The 20794-nt window shown below is 45.4% G+C and overlaps 1 protein-coding gene across 1 annotated transcript in view; it reads right to left on the minus strand.

Annotated features, from left to right (window-relative positions):
* SH3D19 (SH3 domain containing 19) overlaps positions 1–20794 on the minus strand; it is a 524308-nt gene that overhangs the window by 186169 nt on the left and 317345 nt on the right. Inside the window, exon 7 of the mRNA XM_085641658.1 lies at positions 7615–8598. Coding sequence (XP_085497784.1) covers positions 7615–8598 — 984 coding nt within the window. The remainder of the gene's footprint in view (positions 1–7614; positions 8599–20794) is intronic.

Genomic DNA, 20794 nt, shown 5'->3' on the forward strand with positions numbered 1-20794 from the left:
AGATCAGATATGATTCTCTGTATCAGCCACTAAGAAAGTAGCTGGGTAACCTGCTTCCATGTCATTAGAGCCTGCATTTAGTGATTCATGTGCTGAAAGGAGTGGGTCATAGCTCGCATTCTGAAGAAGCCGTAGGCCCAAGGGACAACTCAGAAAATGGGTTGCTATTGGATTCATCAACGGGTACATGTCTGCAGAGCCAGGCAAATATCTAGTGCCCTTTCACAGGGGAACATGAGGCAGTGAAACACTGGCTGTATGCAGGTAAACCAAGAGGGTCAGAATGACAATAACCAATCAAAGTCCAGTTCCTGGAGCAAGAGAATGCCAAAGAATCGAAGCATGTGCTCACCGCACTGCTGGAGCAGTGTTATTTCCAATGGGCTTGAAAACGGATACTCCATTGCAAAGGAGTAAAAATAGTATAAAAATGCTGCAAATGAGGAATAGCACCAGTGGAATGCTTCTGAACACCCTGAAAAAAAGGGAATGAATAAAAGCCAACATTACTCCAAAAATGTTCTGGAAGGAACTGACTAAACCAGAACACACAACTTAAAACAAAGTGAGCAAGGTGGGCAGTATTGGACGCATTTAAAATGGACGGACTAATTCAAAGAAATGTAATGGTTGGTGCTTAACAAGGACTGTATCTCACTGGATGTCCCTGCAACTTGTAATTCAAATGTTTCTCAAGCAGATAATAGTGCTACATCTTTTTAAAATAATAGTGCTTTCAGTCTGCTTAGATTGTTAAAATCGGATTTCAAAGTTGGAATAGAAGGCCACACCGAAAACTTCCCATTAGTTTCATCCCCAAATACAGGGCAGCAGCTGCCCCCTGTCTGTTCTGTATTTGTTTTAATATGTCTGGGAAAACTGATATTGATAGAGTGCCATGATTGATTGTATACACAGCAGCAAAGACTACTCCCCAAGTGTTACAGTCGCCTATAGGCAGAACCACTCCGTGGTGTAAGCACATAGTCATGTATATTCTGTGCTTGTCTAGTGGTCCCGTAAGGGGAAAAACAGCTTCAATTTGGTTGAGCTTTTGGGCGATCCAAAATGGAATTTCCTCAAGGTTAGAGGGAATTTTGCCCATAACTGAATGAAAAATTACAGGACTGGTTGTAGGCACTGCAGGCAGTTGGGCACGAAACATATTGAGTAAAGTGTCTATAAAGTCTAACTAAGTTAGCATACAATTGTTGTAACTGTTGAGCAGTAATATTTGCATAATCACGGTATAGTGTGTATCCGGCTAAAGGTGGCCGGGTTGCCCCTTAATTACTTAGGGAACCTATACCTACTGGTGTGTTCCCAATGTGAAAGTAGTATTTCTAAGAGCACATATGCTCTATGGATTCCCGGAGGTGGGGTAACTGTTTTCATGAAATGTGTTTGCATTGGTATCAACAGCCGGAAAATTGACCCAAGAATAAAATACTTCTAAGTGATAGCCATCATGTGCCTCAACCACGAAAATAAAGTCACCACCTACATTAGTAAGGCCACGTGCATTAACAAGCGTATGGACAGCAGGTCTGCAATTAGCAGCTAGTGCAAAAGGTTGGGGCTGCGCCATGATAAAAACAACAATGGAAACAAAGTGCAACACAAAATGGGTATTGTCCTTTTAAACTTTCAAGCTTGAAAAACCAACAGAATTTGGTACTTCTAAAACATGTGGAGGAATAATCCCCAACACCACGGATGTCTCCGGTGAGAAGTGTAACAGATATTATGGACATGCATAAGCACTAATTAGGAGACCAGTGAATAAGCACCAGTCCATAGATTGGTGGCGCCATGTTGCAGGGATTCTGTTTGGAAACATAACTATGCCTGTGATCGCTGAACGTCAGTATGTAGGGACTGAGTCACAGTACCACATCAGTACCAATGGGCCCAAATCCAGACTAGCTCATAGTGCCGTACCTGCCTTCCTAACCTTCCCAAAGTAACAGGCAAGTTGGCACCCCAGAACACAACACTAGTCCCCTCAGGGAATCGTGAAAACGGATCATCACCTTTCATTCTCTCACTCATGCATGTCCACAATAACCAGAAAAGAGACACAAGAACAGTTTACAATATTTATTGAAACTATTGTGCTCTTTCATGAAGCAACTGTGCTGCAATTAGAAAACGTGTATAACTGAGCATTGTAATTAGCATTACTAATAACACAATCTGTGAAGGGGCTGTGCCCAGCAAGTATCTAGCAAATAAAAAAGTACCAGGCTCCAGGCCCATGAAATTGTTTGACCACGGATGTATATCACGTAAATGACTGTTTTTGTCTATGATATGTACTCTCTTTTTTAACTTGACTGTATTTTTATGGATATGATTTCGTGACACTGTAATTTGTAATAGAATGTTGTTGATTAACAATGCTATGGATTATGTCAACCGTCTTTCTTAAAACTGTGTTTATTATGAGTGTTTAATTAATAAATCGATTTGTATCTTTTTATAACTCAAGGTGTTTAGATTATCTGTTGGGGATATATGGTTAAACTTCTTGAATATGTAATGTGTGTAGTTGGATGAGAGAAACTATGTTTGATTGGAATATATAGAATAGATGAGGTTTGCATGATATAATACTGTCCAAAGGAAACTGTTTTCCCATTACTATGAAAAGCGCCATTTTGGCAAATAATGTATCTGTCTAATCCTAGCCTTACTAAGTGAGCACAGTGATATATCAGTGATTTCTGGGATAAGTACCGGGCCCAATAGCTGGCATTTGCAGTTTGCTGGTCTGCATATCAGATTGTGTGGGGCATGGCGCGACCGTCCCAGGACCTTTTCTTAGCTAGAAATCCTCCTCTCGGTTTTCAAAACAGCAAGTCTCAACTTGTGATAAGAGAGCCATGTCAGAAAACAACAGCTAAGTGTCTTATGTTTATATATTAGAATGTGTTAGTGGCCAACCACAGAGAAAACCAGTGCATAATGTTGTTCGACGTTGTAGGAAATGTCCAGCACGAGTACTAGGAAGAAGTACTGAATAACAAAAATGTGTCCATTGTATTTCTAATATATCATGGAACAGAAATAAACGTGCGGTGTGTAACATATGTAAAGCAAAGTGGCCTACAACATGCAGTTAGCCAACATAGGGGAGAACTACAGTGGGACCTATAGGATAACTAATGACAAAAGTTGCTATTTACTAAGGGAAATTCATGTTGATTTAATGTGCACACATGACACATCAAACTTGCCCTCAGAGGGTAAGTCTGCATCAACCTATTCCACTGAAGCGTAGGGTATTGTAGTCCACATCATTATTCTATCTCGCCAAGACACAGGAAATTAAATAATTGGCGGTCTACACAAATCCGCACTTCTGCCTTTCAAATAGGTGCTACCTGCTGCAGCTCACCTCTTATTTGTAGACAGATTGTACAATCATATTAGAGAATAGGTTTTGCTTTAAGGCTATTCGATATGGTACCACTTATTACCAGTCTCAAGAGCTGACAGTGTCCAGTGGTTTCCGCTGGCAAGGAGAGAGGTTATTCTTAAGTGGAAAATTCCTTCTTTCAGTATAATCAAAATTCGAAAGCAATCCTAGCCTGGATTGGCAACACAAGTATATCATTTGCCTCCTATCTCTTCCATGCTGGAAAACGCTCTTCTCTCTTTTAAAAGGGGATAAAAAAATGTTTTCTTCATTTTCCCTTTTTCTGCTTCAGGTTATGCCTGGACAGAGTTAGCTCTCGCTTGATGAGTTAATGCATCACAGAGACTCTTAGAACCACTTAAGCATTTTAGGCTTTCCTTGATTAATTACATCTTAGCATTCCAATTGGTTGAGTTTGATGTTACTCCACATGTGCATCCTTCAACAGAAAAAGTTCACGTCCAGTGGAGCAGGCTTGGTGAGACCAGGCACTGGGCCTAGCAATAATGCAGATGACTTTATCAGGCTAATTTATGTGCTTGGTCATAATAAAGCTGGTGTAACCAACAGGGACTGATTTTGCAATTTTTCATTAATGATTTGATGTTAGAGAGTGTTTTTGGTTTTGTAATACTATGCAAGGAAAATCAGATAATGTGCTCAATTTTCTTGCGCACCCAAGAAGGGACATACTATTTTACCATGACAAACGTACCTTTATAACACCGACAATTCACTTGCCAATAGGTGTTCTCTCATAGACATAAAATGATTAATCAAATAAATGAGGAACGTTAATTTGCTTTAATTTAAATACAACTTTGAAATCATGTTCCCAAAATCTACAGGTCTAAGGTCCTAATGATTACCCGGTTTGAATGCTACTTTTTTGTGTATTTGGGAGTAGAACTTGTTTTGGTACTTTTACCAGCACCGACCTTCCAGGGATGAAGCCACTCATTTGATACTTCCTTTTATGTCTGGCTTCACTTCTCTCCCAAAAGGGAGAGAAGTGCTCATGTAGCTATCCACACCCAAACATGCATCTAGATATACATCCACTCCATCACTGTATCTAACCAGACATCTATACACCCACATACCCATGCACGCATGTGCGTCTGACTGCAGCATACATCCATTACTACAAAAATACATGAACTTCAAATATGCAAGACCTCTGCTTTGTGTATGCATGTTTTTTCTGCTCTTCTCTATTTTAGGTATCAATTTCCCTTCCCTATTTGCTTCTACAGCCTATGGATGTCTGTGTGGGCTAGCCCTGAGGTTTTATAAACTTGTAAATAAATAAAGGTAAACAAATACAGATAAACACGTCTTCTCAGAAGGCCCTGTAAAAGGCTGCCACTTAATCCCTCCAACAATACTAATGTGGAAAACACTGGAGCGCAACAGAAGCAAAGCCACTATGATATACACAACAATTTTGCTAGCCCAGTAGGGACTGTCCATTAGGTGATCGACATGAAATACTGGCTGAATCGTGGGATGGCACGCTCAACAAAAACACACACGGGCAACGTAAAAAAAAAAAACAGCGCACAAGTGAAACCGCCCTGTAAACATGACAACCAAATCATAAGAAAAGCAGAAAAAAATTATGCGTGGTTTTTTCACATTACCCAATTTTGTAATCTCCCCAAAAATGCTTCTTTCACTTTTTCGGGACAGAGCCATAGCTTAAAGCCTTTTTGTGCTTGCTGACTGCAGCTAAAACAAATGATGTAACCAAGTGAACTGAGAACTGCAAAAGGAACAGCTTTGTGATGTCTGGAACGAATTCAAACAAGGAAGAAGAAAACAGTCCAAAATTAAAAAAAATTAAATGAATGACTCAGAAATTCCTGTGACAGGAGGGACGTCAAGCAGTGTGTTTAATGACTGTGCCATGGGTCTTTAGGGCTGGGACTGACTGTGCCTCAGGGAAAGCCCCACAAGGAGAGTGTGATGTGGACTAGCCAGAGCAAAACTGGGCAAAAGGCCCAACAATATGCACTCGCCACAGCCCAAGGTGAAAGCTTGCCCTTTATAACACAAGACCAATTACCAGTGACTTAATTTGAGCCGGTGCTTCAGGGTGGAGCCCACCGGCACCGATTTCTTTGGGACCAGCACTTCTTTTTCATCATAGGATTTTTACCCAGAGAGAGAGAAAAACATAAAAGGGGGAAGGGAGGAGGAAAACAAGTTGAAAAACAGTAACAAAGATAGAAAGGAGGGATGAAAAGTAATCCAAGAGTTGGATAAAGGGGCAGGGAGTATATATCAGTGGATGAAAGAGGCATGAGGTGGAATCAAGAATGGGCAGCTTTAGTATTTGGTACCCCAACATTCTGTAGTGCCAGCCGCAGGCTTCGGAGCAAAACATTGGTTCCCAGCACTTATTCTTTTACAAATTAAGCACGGGTTATTACCAAGTACAGATACAACAAAGGACGGATCTAGGTTCTCCTCATCGTCTTTATACTGTCCATTCATGACGGATATGCTGGTGAGACCCGACAAGCATGTACGATATTTGTACAAACAACCAAGAGCGTGGCCACTTAGTATTTACTGTTCAGGATGATGGATGAGGAAGAGCAAAATGTCAACACTACCTCTTTTATGTGACCTGTAAAGAGGGCTTTTAAAGCAGCCATAAGGCCCCCTTCAAGGGTAGTTTACCACAGGGAGGTACAACCACATTTGCTCTCCACCGGCCTCTTGTGCCCAGCATCGGCCTCTTATGCCCATCAACAGCCTCTTATGCCAAAGCCTTGCTTCATGTCCCATGTACACTCAGTGCAAAGTTTTATGCCCAGTCGCAGCCTCACATTCGCTGGTACAGCCGCACACTGCAATGTACTGCAGTCCTAAGCTAAGTTTAGTCTACTATGTCCAAGTGCAGCCTTTCATACCCGGGTGCAACATGACATGCCTACTTACTGCTATTATATGCCATCTACATCCAAATATAGCTACTGACACCCTTGTATGGCCAGGCAGGAGACATCATCATCATCTTGTTTATACAACGCTCAAGATATTAGGGCAACTATACATTTTGTCCAATAGGAGTGATGACCCAGCTTCCAAAGTATTTAGAACCATGATATATGCAGAGCCTTTTTAAACAGAAGGAGCTGCTTAATCAGCTGCAAGGGAGGCTGATTTACAGACCACTTGCTTGCATTGAACAGGCACACCTGGAGAACTAATGTGATTAAACGGTTCTGGAGTGTTCAAGGGTTTCGCTACTACTGGAACACAATGTTCTGCTAGGGTGGGGCAGAGAGACTTGTTCAAATGGTCTGGTGGATCTCATTAGATCACTTTGTGTATCAGCATAAGATCTTCAACTTCACCATGACATGCACAGGGAGCCACTACATGCATATTGTATGGGCCTTGTATGGCTTTTATGTGTGAAGTAGTACGCTAAATCTTTTAATGTGCCCATCATCGGTATAAGTGTATACTAACTGAAAATTCTTACAAGTCTCAAGATTTTTTTAATGATTGTTCTGTGTCGATAAAACTCATTGTTTGCACAACTGAGACACAGTCCATTTGCGTGCATCCTCCTTTAAGAAAGGACTTTAAGAGTATGCACTGTGTAGCTACAGAAAATAAACACCTACCTTTTGAAACTGCATGATCTGAGGTAAACAGTAATAGTGACAAGCAGGAACGCCTTCATTAACCTAAAAAAATGAACTGGCCTGGCCGGTGACAATGCCTCCCTAATCTTTACTTGATCATATTGCTGTGAAAAGATGATTAACACTTACCTGCAAGCTCCGAAACCTCATGCGGTTTGTGTAAAAGAATGCTGTGTTTAATGATGTCAAAGACTACAGAGAGACTCAGCAACAGAAGCTGAGGAATAAAATGCAAGGAAATTAGTGAATCAAGCCAACCAATTGTAAGCAATAGGAGGAATCTAAACCCCCGCTAAGGTAACAAGAGGTCTCGCAAGAGATAGTACATGTATTGTATTAGGCGAGACTTAAAAAGTGGAGGTGAAAGAGGGGATCCTCGAGGCACTCCACAATTCACTTCTTGAATTGCATATGCTCTCCTGTATATTATAAGGAGCTAATGTACATGCTTCTTCATCCTTTCCACTATACCCTAAAACCTACTTGTAACAATAGCAATAAAGATGGAAATTAACAAACGGAACATACCTGGTAACTTTTCAGAATTAACAGACTCTCCAGCAACAGACGAAACCGGATTAAAATCATCATCAAAACTGATCAAGTTCCATTCATTGGCTGCTCTACTCTGCACAGCAGAAGTGGAACGGTTGGCTGTGGTTTCCTCGCCCAATGATGCAAATGCCTTTGCCTGACTGGCAACAGAGAGCCGGGGTCCAGCAGGTATGGGTTTTAATGCTGTGGCCCATGAGGCAGGATTTTCAGTGGAAATTGTCTTTTTAGGGAGCAATGGTCTTGGAGCTGGGACTGGAAATTTTCTTTCTCCATCACCATTGCTGTTTTCAAAAGCAAGCCTGCTTTCTAATTCAAGAGACTCACTGCTACACACATTAGGTTGGGGTTTCTTTGGCAACTCTGGCTTGCTGAAAGCACCTATTCCAATATCATTTGGCTTAGGCAATGGGCAAGGTGGTTCCCTACAAGCAACCTTTGGTTTTCTTTCAGTCAAAGATTCCCACTCTCCTGAAACTCTATTTGATGCAGGCTTTGGTGCCGGTACTGGTTTTGCGACAGGAAGAGCAGGCTTTGAGACGAAGGATCGTGGAGCAATTTCTGGTTTCCTACCCAGGCCAGAGCTTTCAACCCCTGACTGAGACTCAAAGGCCTTAATCCTTGAAACAACACTGCTCTGGTTGCTTCCCGTGCTCATGCTGTCCATCAGCACTTGATCATCAAGGAAGTTATCATCAAAGTGAGGCTGTAAATGGTTGGGGGATAAATCCCTTCTGGCACTTGGTGGGTATACTTCCTCTTGAAAGTCTTCTTGTTGATCATCAGTAACAAGGGGTCTCAGGTTGGATTTTGACCTTGGTTTTGGCACAGGACATCTTCCAACACTGTGGTCTTCTTGGCTCGTCTCTTGCACAGTAGTTAAGGGAGGCACATTTTCTTGCGGAAGGCTGGTCTGCGGAGGCACTGATGGCCTTGGAGGTTTTGGAGGTGTGAGTGGTTCTGAAAGAGTTCAGAAAAACAATTAGATATAACTGAATATTATATTTCTGATGAGCACTTGGCACAACAACATTGACCCCAGTCCCTAATCAGAAATGATAATTTCATCTTTTTCAGAGCTTGCCATGGCACATAGAGCTCCAGTTCCTCCTAACTTATTTGTGATATGCCTGGGGAACACAAATTCTGCCATAATTAAAAATGGAAATAATGTCCCTGTAAAGCTTCATTGTCCATAAAGTATTGTTGGACTTAACACAACTAATTTTACATTTCTTTAAATACAATAAAAAGTATGGGAAAGGCTATGAAGCAGTTTACAGTTCAGCACAGTGTTAGAGAGGCTTTTTTTGTCAAGGGTTCTTCTAAAAGCCATTGCAGGCGTGATTGAAGGCACTTTATAGCACTGGGTGGTACTGAATCAATCAGAGTTCTGGAGGAAGCGCAAAATCCAGAGAAGAATTTACCAGTATAATTTCCTAAACTAGGAAAATAGCCAAAATTCCTCCACTGGACTTTACTCCAAATATAGCAATTTCTTAACAAATCTGAAGATTGTTTTACATTAACACTTCCCTTAAGGTTACAACATTGAACATTTTAGGTCTCTTAAATTAAATGAATTGGTGAGACTAAAACAACAGCTATGAAAAAATGAGGCACAAACTGGGATTCACTGCAGACAACACACAATCTGTATCCACAAAAAGGAGAAAAAACAGTCTAACTAAATTTTACAATGTATTCATTGAGCAGCCACTAGAGGTCTAGCACAATGTTAAGCATTTTGGGTCTGCATCCTTCTTAGTGTACATTCACACAGTTTCAAAATTAAACTCTATCACTTAATAAGTAGGGGAGAGAGTTTTGTATGGACTTCATCCAATTAAAGAACTCAACCACTGATTTGGTGTTGCCTCTGTGGGACCAGGAGAGGGAAATGTGCATGTTGTCTAGTGACTAAGGGCCTGTTTAGAATTTAGCGTACAGGTTATTCCACCACAAACGAGACAGATATACCAGGCCCCTTATTACAAGTGAATAGAATATAATTCACTTTGTAATAAGGTGGACAAGAGATCATCACATTTGTGATGGAGTAACTTGATCACCAAACTCTAAATCAGGCATCAAGTTGCAGACCTTGGGAGCTGGGTACTAATCCTGGTATTTTATGAGCAGTTGGGAATTCAGGGCAAATCCCCAACCTCTCTCTGCCGCAAAATGTAAATAGGTGAAAAGTAGTGACCCAAAACTGTGTGATTTGGGTGAGACAGTTAATGGAGATGTGTACATTGTTCCTCAGGTCAACATCACTAAAATATGTTTTACACAGAACCTAGACTCTCTCCTGGCTCCTTTGATCTTGTCCCTGTAGTGCTCATCTCGCAACTGCATATATGAGGGTCTCCCAACCAACAAGGCACAAGGGCCACACTAGTATTGGTCTGAAAACCATAGCTCAAAATTCATCCAAAGTGGGTTTCCTTCACTGGCTAATGATCAAGCAAAGGGCAACCAATCATTCAGATGTCAGTCTTAATAATGGCTGCCACCTCATTACCTCACCAAACGTACTGAAACACGTGAGCCAGCTAAAGGACTATCGTTGGCTACTGAAAACAGCCTTTTCATGTGCTGGTTATAGATATACATGTTTTGGGGGTAGAATCCTCCATTTAGAATGCATTTCCTATAGAACTTCCTACCTTAATACATTCATCTTGAAGCCGGACTGGTGAAAGTCTTGAAAGACTCACTTGTAATTTGTCCTCAACTCTTCGTGCAAACCTCAGTAACTCCCATACTTACAGTTAAGAGCACCAGGGCTTTTTACATAGTTAACCCCAGCCCTCACCACTCGCCTGTAATAATTATTTAATTGCCAGTAGATCTGAACCACAGAACTTAAGACTGAAGAATGCATTTTGACAAAAAAAAAAAATCTAGTTGTGAACAGATGCAACTAATTTGGAAAACACCATGCTGCCATGATCTATGAAAATGCTCTTCAAAGCAATATACAAGTGTAAGCATTCAGTAATATCGTGACGAGAGTGAAGCTTCAGTCATACATTCATTAATGGCATTCTCAGACGTAGCACCTTGTTTTAATATCTCATTTTTATCATTACAGGTTATTGTGTTTTTATATACCTAGACTCAATAACCACAGATTAGGACCTTTAGAACATTAATTTCATTCATTCATTATCTTTATTTCGACTTAAAAATGTCATAAAAGAGATCGCAATACAGTACCGAACAAATCATTACAGATTGTGGTATTACATTCTAGAATAAAAGGAGAAAGTACATCTTCCCATAACAATTATTAATCATAGAGGCATTTTCTTCATTTATACAAAAAATCAACTAAAAATCCCACTCCTCATTAGTAGGCTTCATGGACCTTTTGCCAAACAGCGATACACAGATGTCATTTTACCACAAAGTTTCTTCTAATATTCCACATGGCAGCTAGAAATTTACTTACAGCAAAAACAGTTAATGGGGATAGGTCAGTTTTTAGTATTCGATAGGAATGCAAACAATGCCTAATACCCCAATTTCTACATATGGGAATGATCCACTTCTTCCTAGGCTTCCGATAGGAAGGACAAAAGCACATAACATGGATATCATTCTCCAACTCCTCAGTGCAAGCTGGGCAGTTTTTGCTGGTAGGTGGGTGCCAACTACTTTGAAGGGCTCTAATTGGTAGGGAGTTATGTCTCCATTGGAGAAAAGAGTTTCCTTAGGCCAGTATGACTAATGTCATCCAAAACAGTCTCCATCTTATAGTTGTCTTTCGTTGCTATGAATGTACTGGACATTGTCCCCATTTGATCATCCAGTAAGCAAGCAGACAGGTTATGATCATAGTACATGTTAACCAAATCTTTGCGCGATATGTTTCTACAAGCCTCTTCCGGGTTTATCCACATTTGAGGGCAGCCCAACCTCTCAAATTCCTGCTTTATATATTTTAGCCAGGGGAGTTTCCGTATGTTTGGTAATTTTAATAATTCCATAAGCTCTTGCCTGTAACTAAAAAGTTCAGGGGTTACCCAAAGACGCCTCCAAAAAGTTAAGGGCTTTAGGCCCAGTTCCTCCTTTAATGATCTTATTCCCAAATCAAGCCTAAGGGGAAGAAGGGGTGAACTAGTAGGCAAGGAAACTAATTGCCTAAGAAACTTATTTTCCGTGGCTGTGATTGCAGGGGCACAATTGTGTCCCCACAATTCACCACCATAGATTATTGCCCCGCGTGCCTGCATTTTGTAGATTTCAAGAGGGGGCCCAATGGGTTTTGTCGTGGATTTGTTCCATAATTTAATAACCCCCCCGCCTTTTGAATTAACTTTAATATAGATTTAGTCTGGTGTTGAGCCCAGGTCATATTTTCATTTAGAGTCAAACCCAAATACTCAAACGTCTGGACTCTTTCCAGGCTCACACCAGCTATGACAGGATTCGGGCGGGATGACTCCGGAGGATTAAAAATCATAAATTTCGTTTTGGCCGTATTTATTTCCAGCCCCCGGTCATGACAGAAAGAGACAAAGCCCTCCAGAACCCGCTGGATGCCCATTGGTGTCTTAACAAGTAACGAATAGTTTCTTACCTGTCGGTGTAGTTTTGCAGCTTGAAGATCTTTCTGGATTCACTATGCTGTGCATTATTCCGCGATCTTGTGGTTGGGTCCGGATTCGTAGTCTTTCCTTTGTTTTTTGTTTTTGTAGCCCAGGTGGGCGGCGACGACCCACCATTTGGTGCACCTCCCGTGACGTCGTCGTGCTTCCTGCGGAAGTCCCACCTTTGGGGCGCCATCTTCGGGTTCTTTTTTCCCTTTTTTTTTTTTTTTGAACCCTAGGCGATTGATTAGTCCTTCAGTTCATTTTCTGTACGTTATTATTTCTTCTGATGTTTTCCACTTCACCCCCTCTTCCTCCAGCCTCATCTTCCTGGCGGAGGTGGGTGGGTTCGCTAGTGAATCCAGAAAGATCTTCAAGCTGCAAAACTACACCGACAGGTAAGAAACTATTCGTTTTGCAGCGTGAATCTTTTTGGATTCACTATGCTGTGCATAGACTTTGTAGCGGTTTTTCCCTAATTTTGTGGCGGCTGGGTGGTAGATGAGCGTTGGTCGTTGAAAATGTGTTGAAGCACCTTCTGTCCAACCTGTGCTTCCTTGTTCATCTGAATGTCCACGCAGTAGTGTTTCGTGAACGTGTGCACAGATGCCCAAGTTGCCGCTAGACATATGTCCTGAATGGGCGTGTTCGCCAGGAAGGCAACGGTGGCCCCCTTTTTCCTTGTGGAGTGAGCCTGAGGCCCCTCCGCTAGCTCCTGTCCAGCCTGTTTGTGGCAGAATTGAATAGTGAGGGCAATCCATCTAGCGATGGTGCCCTTAGTCACTGGTCTACCCATGAAGCTAGTAGCAAAGGACACAAACAACTGCTTTGATTTCCTGAGTTCCTTGCTTCTCTCAATGTAGTGCATCACCGCTCTTCTAGCGTCGAGGGTGTGCAGAGCCTTTTCTGCGTTCGAAGTCGGGTTTTGGAAGAAACTTGGTATCTGAATACTCTGATTCATGTGGAACGCCGACACCACCTTGGGCATGAAGTGTGGGTCTGTTCTCAGGACTACCCTGTCCTTGTGAATCTGCATGTAGGGTTCCTGTAGTGTTAGTGCTTGAAGCTCGCTCACCCTGCATAGTGAGGTTATGGCCACCAGAAAGGCCGTTTTCATCATCAACATTTGCAGTGTGGCCTTGTGAATGGGTTCAAACGGTGCCTTCATGAGCTCCGCCAGTACCACGTTGAGATTCCATGCTGGCGGCGGCAACCTTTTTGGAGGGGCAATTCTTTTGGCTCCTTCCATGAATCTCTTCACCACCTGCGAAGTGAAGAAACTTCCACCCTTCTCACCTCTGGTGTAGGCCACGATCGCCGCTAGGTGTACCCTTAGGGAGCTCGAGCAGAGGTTACTCTTTAGAAGGTGTGTGAGGTACCTCAGTACTGTTGAGTCTCTTGCCATTCTGTTTTGCAGGCCCTTCTTCCTGCACCACACAGTAAATCTCTGCCATTTGGCGCTGTAGCATTTTCGTGTAGTTGGTTTCCTTGCCTCCCGCAGCACCCGCATAGTGCTTGGAGGCAATTTAAGGTGAGCGAACTCTAGGTCTTCAGGAGCCATGCCGCCAGGTTGAGGCTCTCTGGCTCCGGATGCAGTACCTCTCAGTTTTGCATGGAGAGCAGGTCCCTTCTTCTCTCGAACCTGTGGGGATTGCCCTGTGTCATTTCTTGAATTTGTGAGAACCATGTCTGTCTTGCCCACTGCGGAGCCACTAGGATCAGAGTCATGTTGCTGGTTCTGCACTTGTCGAGCACTCTGTGCAACAGGGGTATCTGTGGAAAGGCATAGGCAAATGTCCTCGACCAGCTTATCCATAGGGCATTTCCTTGGGATTGCTGATCTGGTTGCCTGGACGCGAAGCTTTGGCATTTTGCATTTTGGCGTGTTGCAAACAGGTCTATTGTGGGAGTTCCCCATCTCTGGAAAAGCTTCTCCGTTTCCTGGCCATTGAGCTCCCACTCGTGTGATGCCGAGGTCTGCCTGCTTAGCCAGTCTGCCTCCACATTGTCCTTCCCCGGAAGGTGAATTGCCAGTAGATCTATCCTGAGAGGTATGGCCCATCTCCAAATCTCCTGTGCCAGAGAGGAGAGAGGGAACGACTGTGTCCCCCCTGCTTGTTGATATAGAACATTGCCGTGGTGTTGTCTGTTTGAACCAACACCCTCTGGTTGTACAGGTGCCTCTGGAATGCCTTCAGGGCTAGCAGAAAGGTTTTCAATTCGAGGTAATTGATATGGCGTACCGCATCTGCTGGAGCCCACAGACCCCTCACCCTGAGGTTGTCCATGTGCGCTCCCCATCCCTTTTGCGATGCGTCCGTGGTAATTGTCATTGTTGGGTTTGGTGGTGTCAGGCTTCTCCCTGCTGTCATGTGGTCTCTGTTCCACCAAGTCATCTCCTCCTGCACTGCGTGCGTAACAACCACTAGATCTTCCCAACTGCCGTTTGCTTGTGACCATTGCTGTGGTAGCCATTCTTGGAATGGTCTCATGTGCAGGCGTACATTTGGCACCAGCTGGATACATGACGCCATCATCCCCATCATCTTGCTCACTGACCTCACTGTCAGAGCTCGCCCCTTCTGGTAGAGACGCGTCTCCTTCCGTAGGGCATCTGTCCTCCTGTCGCTGGGCACCACTGTGCTGTTCAGGGTGTTGATTTTTGCTCCCAGGAAAATCTTCACCTGCTCCGGTTCCAGCGATGACTTCCCCCAGTGTATCGAGAACCCCAGGTTCGTCAGAGTGTCTGTCACGCGTGTTGCGCGTCTCCCGCACTTCTCGCGTGTGTTTGCCTTGACCAGCCAGTCGTCTAGGTAGGGGTAGACATGGATCCCCTGCCTTCGTAGGTGGGCCGCGACCGCCGACAGGCATTTTGTAAAAACCCTTGGCGCCGATTTTAGCCCGAAGGCCAGGGTTGTGAACTGGTAGTGTTCCTGGTCGATGTTGATCCTTAGAAGGCCCTTGTGCCTTCTGTTTATTGGAATGTGCAGGTAGGCATCCTTGAGATCCACGGTGACCATGAAGTCCCCGTTTCTTATTTGGGGGAGCACCTCCTGCAGCGAAGTCATTTTGAACTTCTGCGTTCTGATGAACTTGTTTAGGTATCGCAGGTCCAGGATGGGTCTGACGTTTCCGTCTACTTTCGGAACCACGAAATAGTTCGAGTAGACCCCCTTGTTGCGTTCTTTGAACGGCACTGCTTCTATGGCTCTTTTTTCTAGTAGTTTCAGGGTTTCTTCTCTGAGTAGGGCCAGTTCTTGAGCCGATCTCTGTCTTCCCTTTGGTCTTCTGTTCGGAGGTCTTTTCTCCAAATCCACGCAGTATCCGTATTGCATGACGTTCAGTATCCACTGGTCTGTGGTTATACGCCGCCACTCTTGAAGGTAGAACCTCAGCCTTCCGCCTACTGGTGTTGGATGCTCGTAGGCTTTTGACTCTTCTCTCCCTCTTGATGTTACTGTATTGCGCCTCACCCTTGGGGGCATGTCGAGGGTAGGCGTCCTCCTGCGTGCTGAGTCACTTTGATGAGGGTTGGTCACTCCCTCTCCTCCTCTGGCCACGTCCGTTCCCTCTCCCGCGAAAGGACTGGCCCCGAGGTTGGTACTGCCAGTTTTGCTTCTGTTGACCTTGTTGTCCGTGACTATCACCCTGCTGACCCTGCTGGAACGTCTGGTGCGACGCTCCCTGCTGGCTTCCTCCCCGACCGTAGGGTCTTCTAGAGGGATTGCCTCTCCTCATCCCTCTTAGCTGTAGGGCCCCCATGGACCTCGCCGTTTCGTTCTCTTTTTTCAGCTGGGTGAGTTTCTCGTCTACTGTCGCTCCGAACAGTGTCTCTCCGTTGAAGGAGGTGCCAAGGATGTTGTTCTGCACCTCCGGTTTGAATCCCGAGATTCTTAGCCATGTATGTCTTCTCTCGGTGACCCCTATGGCCATTAGTCTTGCCGAAGTCTCTGCCCCGTCCAGTGCAGTCTTTATACAAGAGTTGGCGATGTTTTTACCTTCTTTCACCAGGTGGGAGGCTCTTTGTCGGTATTCTTCGGGGAGGTGTTTTACTAGCTCCCCCATCTCGTCCCAGTGCTGGTACTGGTGCCTATTGAGGAGTGCATTGGAATTCGCCATGCGCCAGTGCATTGCGGCGTTCCTCTCGACCTTTCTTCCTGTGAGGTCTATCCTCCTGCTCTCTTTATCTGGTGGTGGCCCCGAAGTTGCTGGCACGTTGGCCCTTCTCCTGGCCGTGGAAGCTATGATGGAGTCGGCCGTGATACTACCCTTGATGTAAGGGGGGTCCAGAGAAGAGTGCTTATACTTCTTCTCCGTCCTGGGCGTGATCAAACGGCAAGTCGCTGGTTCCTTAAAGGCCTCCCTTCCCTGATTCATCACACTTTGTAGCATTGGAAGGAATTGGCTCCTCGTCTGGATGGGGAGCAGGGTCTCGAGGAGGAAATCGGCTTTCGGCCTCTCCTCGTCCAGTTTCACTCCGAAGGCTGTCGCTGCGCTCCTGACCACCATATTGTACACCCCGATGTCGTCGGGTGGAGAAGGCCTCGAAGGGTACGTGTCCACGGGCTCCTCGGTGTCGAGATCCTGCCATTCGATGTCGTGGCTGGTTGATGGCGCCGAGCTGTAGAACGACTGCTGGTCTTCTTCCTCGGGTTCGCCTTCATAATAGGTCTCGTCTTCCTCTTCGAGATCTCTCGGCAGCCCCTCGGTGTCGAATTCGTCCTCGATTTCTACGACGTTCGTCAGTGGAGCCGTTGGAATTTTGAATTCCTTCATCTTTGCGTCGAACTCCTTCTTCCTCTGAAGGATGTTCTCCATTTCGGCCTCGAGCCGCCTCTTCTTCTTCTCCATCTCGGAGATGCTTTCGGCGTCGACCGCGGGCCTCTTCGACGGAACTTGCGTTGACGCCGGCCTGTCCTTCTGCGTCGAGCGCCCCGTTTCATGGGTTGTCTTCGCCGAACCTTGCCTTTCGGCGTCTTTCGGCACCAGGGAGTCCTTTTCGAAGGCTTCGCTCGGCCTCTTGTCCATGGTTCCCCCCTTGGTCTTCGAAGTTTTCGGCGCCGGGGCTCCCTTCGTGGACTTACTCAGATTTTCTCGAGTCACCCTCTGGTTTGCGAGGCATTTTCTGGTGTTTTGAGCTCGACGATTCTCTTACCTAGTCTTCATTTTTCTTGTCGGTCTCTACAACCGTGAAGTTTTCGGGTCCCTCGGCGACGTTGTCCTCATCGTCTGTGGAGAGGCCCAGATCGTAGAGCGACGGGGCCTTACCCTTGCCATCCATGCTGGCGTTGGCTCTTCGCTGACGTTCTCTCACCCGGAGCGTCTTCGGCGCGAAGGCTGAGCAGGCGTTGCAGTCCTTGCTCTGGTGGTCGACCGGTAGGCAGAGGTTGCAGACTGGATGCTGGTCCTTCTGCGCGAACTTGTGGTGGCAGTTAGGGCAGAACTTGAATGGCGTCTTGTCCATTGCGCTCAGGGCCTCTGAGTGCGCATTCTCCAAGGGCGTTGAAGAAAAAAGGTGGAACACTCCCTCCTTCGCGCTCCTGATGTGAAATATTCCTTTCCTGTGATATCTTCGTAGTCATTTATCGACGAAACTCGCTTTTCCTTCTTCTTCCTTCGATTGTAACTCTGGAGCTTCCCGATGACGATCCAGACCCAACGGCGGAAAAAAGAATCTGAAGATGGCGCCCCAAAGGTGGGACTTCCGCACAAGACAGTAGATAACTCCTCAATGGCCCCTGACTCGGCGGAGAGGCTCACAGGTCTAGAATAAACATTAACCGTAGCAAATCTGAGGCCAGTCCTCCACTCCAGAAACACACACTAAACATAGTCGGCCCCTGTGTCAAAAACTCTGGCACTGCAACCCAGATGGGTTGCGACCCAGATTGTTAGACCCCCTGACGGTCGACCCTTTCCTCCCCACCTAGCGGGGACTGAGAATGAGGCAAATCCCAGACAAAATTGCTCTTCCCTTGCCCATGTTTCCTGGAAGAAACAAAATGTCGTGAAGATCTATAAATGAGGCCCATTCAGGGCAGGCCAACTTGTTACCAAGGCCTGCTACATTCCAGGAAAGGATTTTTAATACAGATGGGCCATGAGGGGTATCACAGGGTTGCATCAAAGAATCTTCATTACTTAAGTTTGCCGGTCCAGAGGGTGAGTGACCTCGTGTTGGATGCCCGGTACCAGGGGCAGCTGTCACTGTCCCCGGTTTCACTGAATGGGGGATCCCACCTTCACCTCCCCCAGTGCCGTCCTCCCCACAAAGTCAGTCTACCTGCTCAAGGCAGCTGTACCTATTGGTACACGAGTAATCGCCTACAGTAGGTGCCTCATAACGAATATACCTATGCCTTCTACCTTGAAGACTGGGTCCCCCCCTTGTCCATTCGTTGTCATTCCCTGGATGGGTACGGATGTTTCGTGGGGGGTAAAAAAAGGACAGTGGGAGAGATTGAATGGATGTGCCTTCCATACTACCCAACCAATTACAAATATAAGAGACAATCTGTGGATTTCTAAAATTCACCAAAATGCAGTCGCCCTTGATTTTCTTCACAGTACTTCCCAGCCAAGTAACCCTCCTAACCATCAACAAATCACCTCTCATATTTGGGGGGAGGGGCCTATAAGTATTCAACCAGCTGATCACTTTATTTTTTTAAGAGTCACAGGTTTCTGGTATAGAATTAGTAAACTCAGGAACACCGCTTAGAATTATTACATAGGGTGCTGCCTCTGGGGGAAGATTAACTACATTTTTCCAACTTGGACTGCCTGAATCTTGAGTAGTACGGCCACCAGTCTCATTCGGGATCTTCCCTGGTTTAGTTGGATTTGATTTAGCTACCAGGTTAGAATTCCTTACACAGGAGGATGGTTGCCCGTGGGAGGGTAGTGACGTTGCGGTAGAAGAAAGTGGGGGGTTGGGTAAAGATAAGGATATTCCTGCTGGGATAGATTGAATTGCTGTGGCGGAATTTATCAAACCAGCAGAATTAAGCAGAGAGGGATCAACCATATTTATTGGAGCCACACTTTGGGAGCTGCCCTTAAACCTCAGGCAATTCTCAATGACCCCGGTGACCATTTCTATTTCTTTTAACCTAACATCAACAGTATCGAATCTGGCCATCAGGGGAACGAGAAATTCCTTCAGAACATTAGTAAGGGCATTAGTTAGGTAGTCTCCCCCCCCTCCTAACCCCTTTTCAAAAGTAAGAGAGGGAGGCTGTAATAGCGGCAGTGTTTGAACGGGGTCGAGTGAGATGGGAGTTGCGTTGGAACTTACAATTGGCGGACTATCCACTAAAAGCGACGTAGGTCGCTGGATTATTAAGGGGGCGATCTAGTTTAACCCTTTTTCCTCCCTTAAACTTCCTCTCTCCTTTCCTTTTTGGGACAGCGCCCTCCCGGGACCCTCGTACGCACGATATCTTTAAATCACTCCCCCCATCAACAGTCAAAACTGCTTCGGAAGTAGAAGCAGATACACACTCAGGAATAGGCTGGAGTGACTCTCGGCGTGAAGATGTACTAGTCCTAAGCTCTTGCAAGACAGATTCAATCGTTTGGTCAATGCTGTCCATAAGAGCAGTATGAGAATCATCCAGATTCTCAGGGGTTCTAACAGTTGCAATTAGACCCAAGGAGGATCTTCTGGTGCTTGCAATCCCATCCGAAAGCCGTCTTTCCAAGATATTTAGTTCATTATTCACCACAGAGTTAGCCCTAATAAGAAAGCTGTCCAAAGTACCTGCAACCATGGGGATTAATGGCGTGGCTTTACTTCTCATCTCCCTTGATGACATTGCCTCTTTCCTCTCCGGTAAGCAAAGGCCAAGGTGGGGGCCCGGTCCGGTCTTGCCCGTGCTTGAACGTGCTTAAACGGGCCCGCCCTTTGCCCGGGCTTCGCCCCGGTCTACGTCCCGCTCGCGTCCCGCTCTCGCGTTACTGGGCGTGCCTAAAATAGTCAGGGGGAGGGGATCGGGAAGAGGCCCCCAGCTGCAGCGAATAATCTGTGCGCAAGGCCCGCTGGACCTCGCAGTCCCGAACAGAGTTTCCCGGTTGAGAAACACTCCTCCCTCAATGAAGGATCCGTTACCCCCGATCTACTACGCCAGGCAGATAGAGATTGAGCAAGTCCAATTTTCCAAGCCTACGAGCGGCACCCGCGAAGCGTCTTAATCCGTGCGGGGGAGGGGTCGGGAAGAGGCCCTCAGCTGCAGCGAATAATCCGTGCGCAAGGCCCGCTGGACCTCGCAGTCCCAAACAGAGTTTCCCGGTTGAGAAACACTCCTCCCTCAATGAAGGATCCGTTACCCCCGATCTACTACGCCAGGCAGATAGAGATTGAGCAAGTCCAATTTTCCAAGCGGCACTATACAAGTGTAAGCATTCAGTAATATCGTGACGAGAGTGAAGCTTCAGTCATACATTCTTTAATGGCATTCTCAGACGTAGCACCTTGTTTTAATATCTCATTTTTATCATTACAGGTTATTGTGTTTTTATATACCTAGACTCAATAACCACAGATTAGGACCTTTAGA

This window comes from Triturus cristatus, chromosome 2_2, assembly GCF_964204655.1.
Source record: "Triturus cristatus chromosome 2_2, aTriCri1.1, whole genome shotgun sequence".
NCBI lineage: Eukaryota > Metazoa > Chordata > Amphibia > Caudata > Salamandridae > Triturus > Triturus cristatus.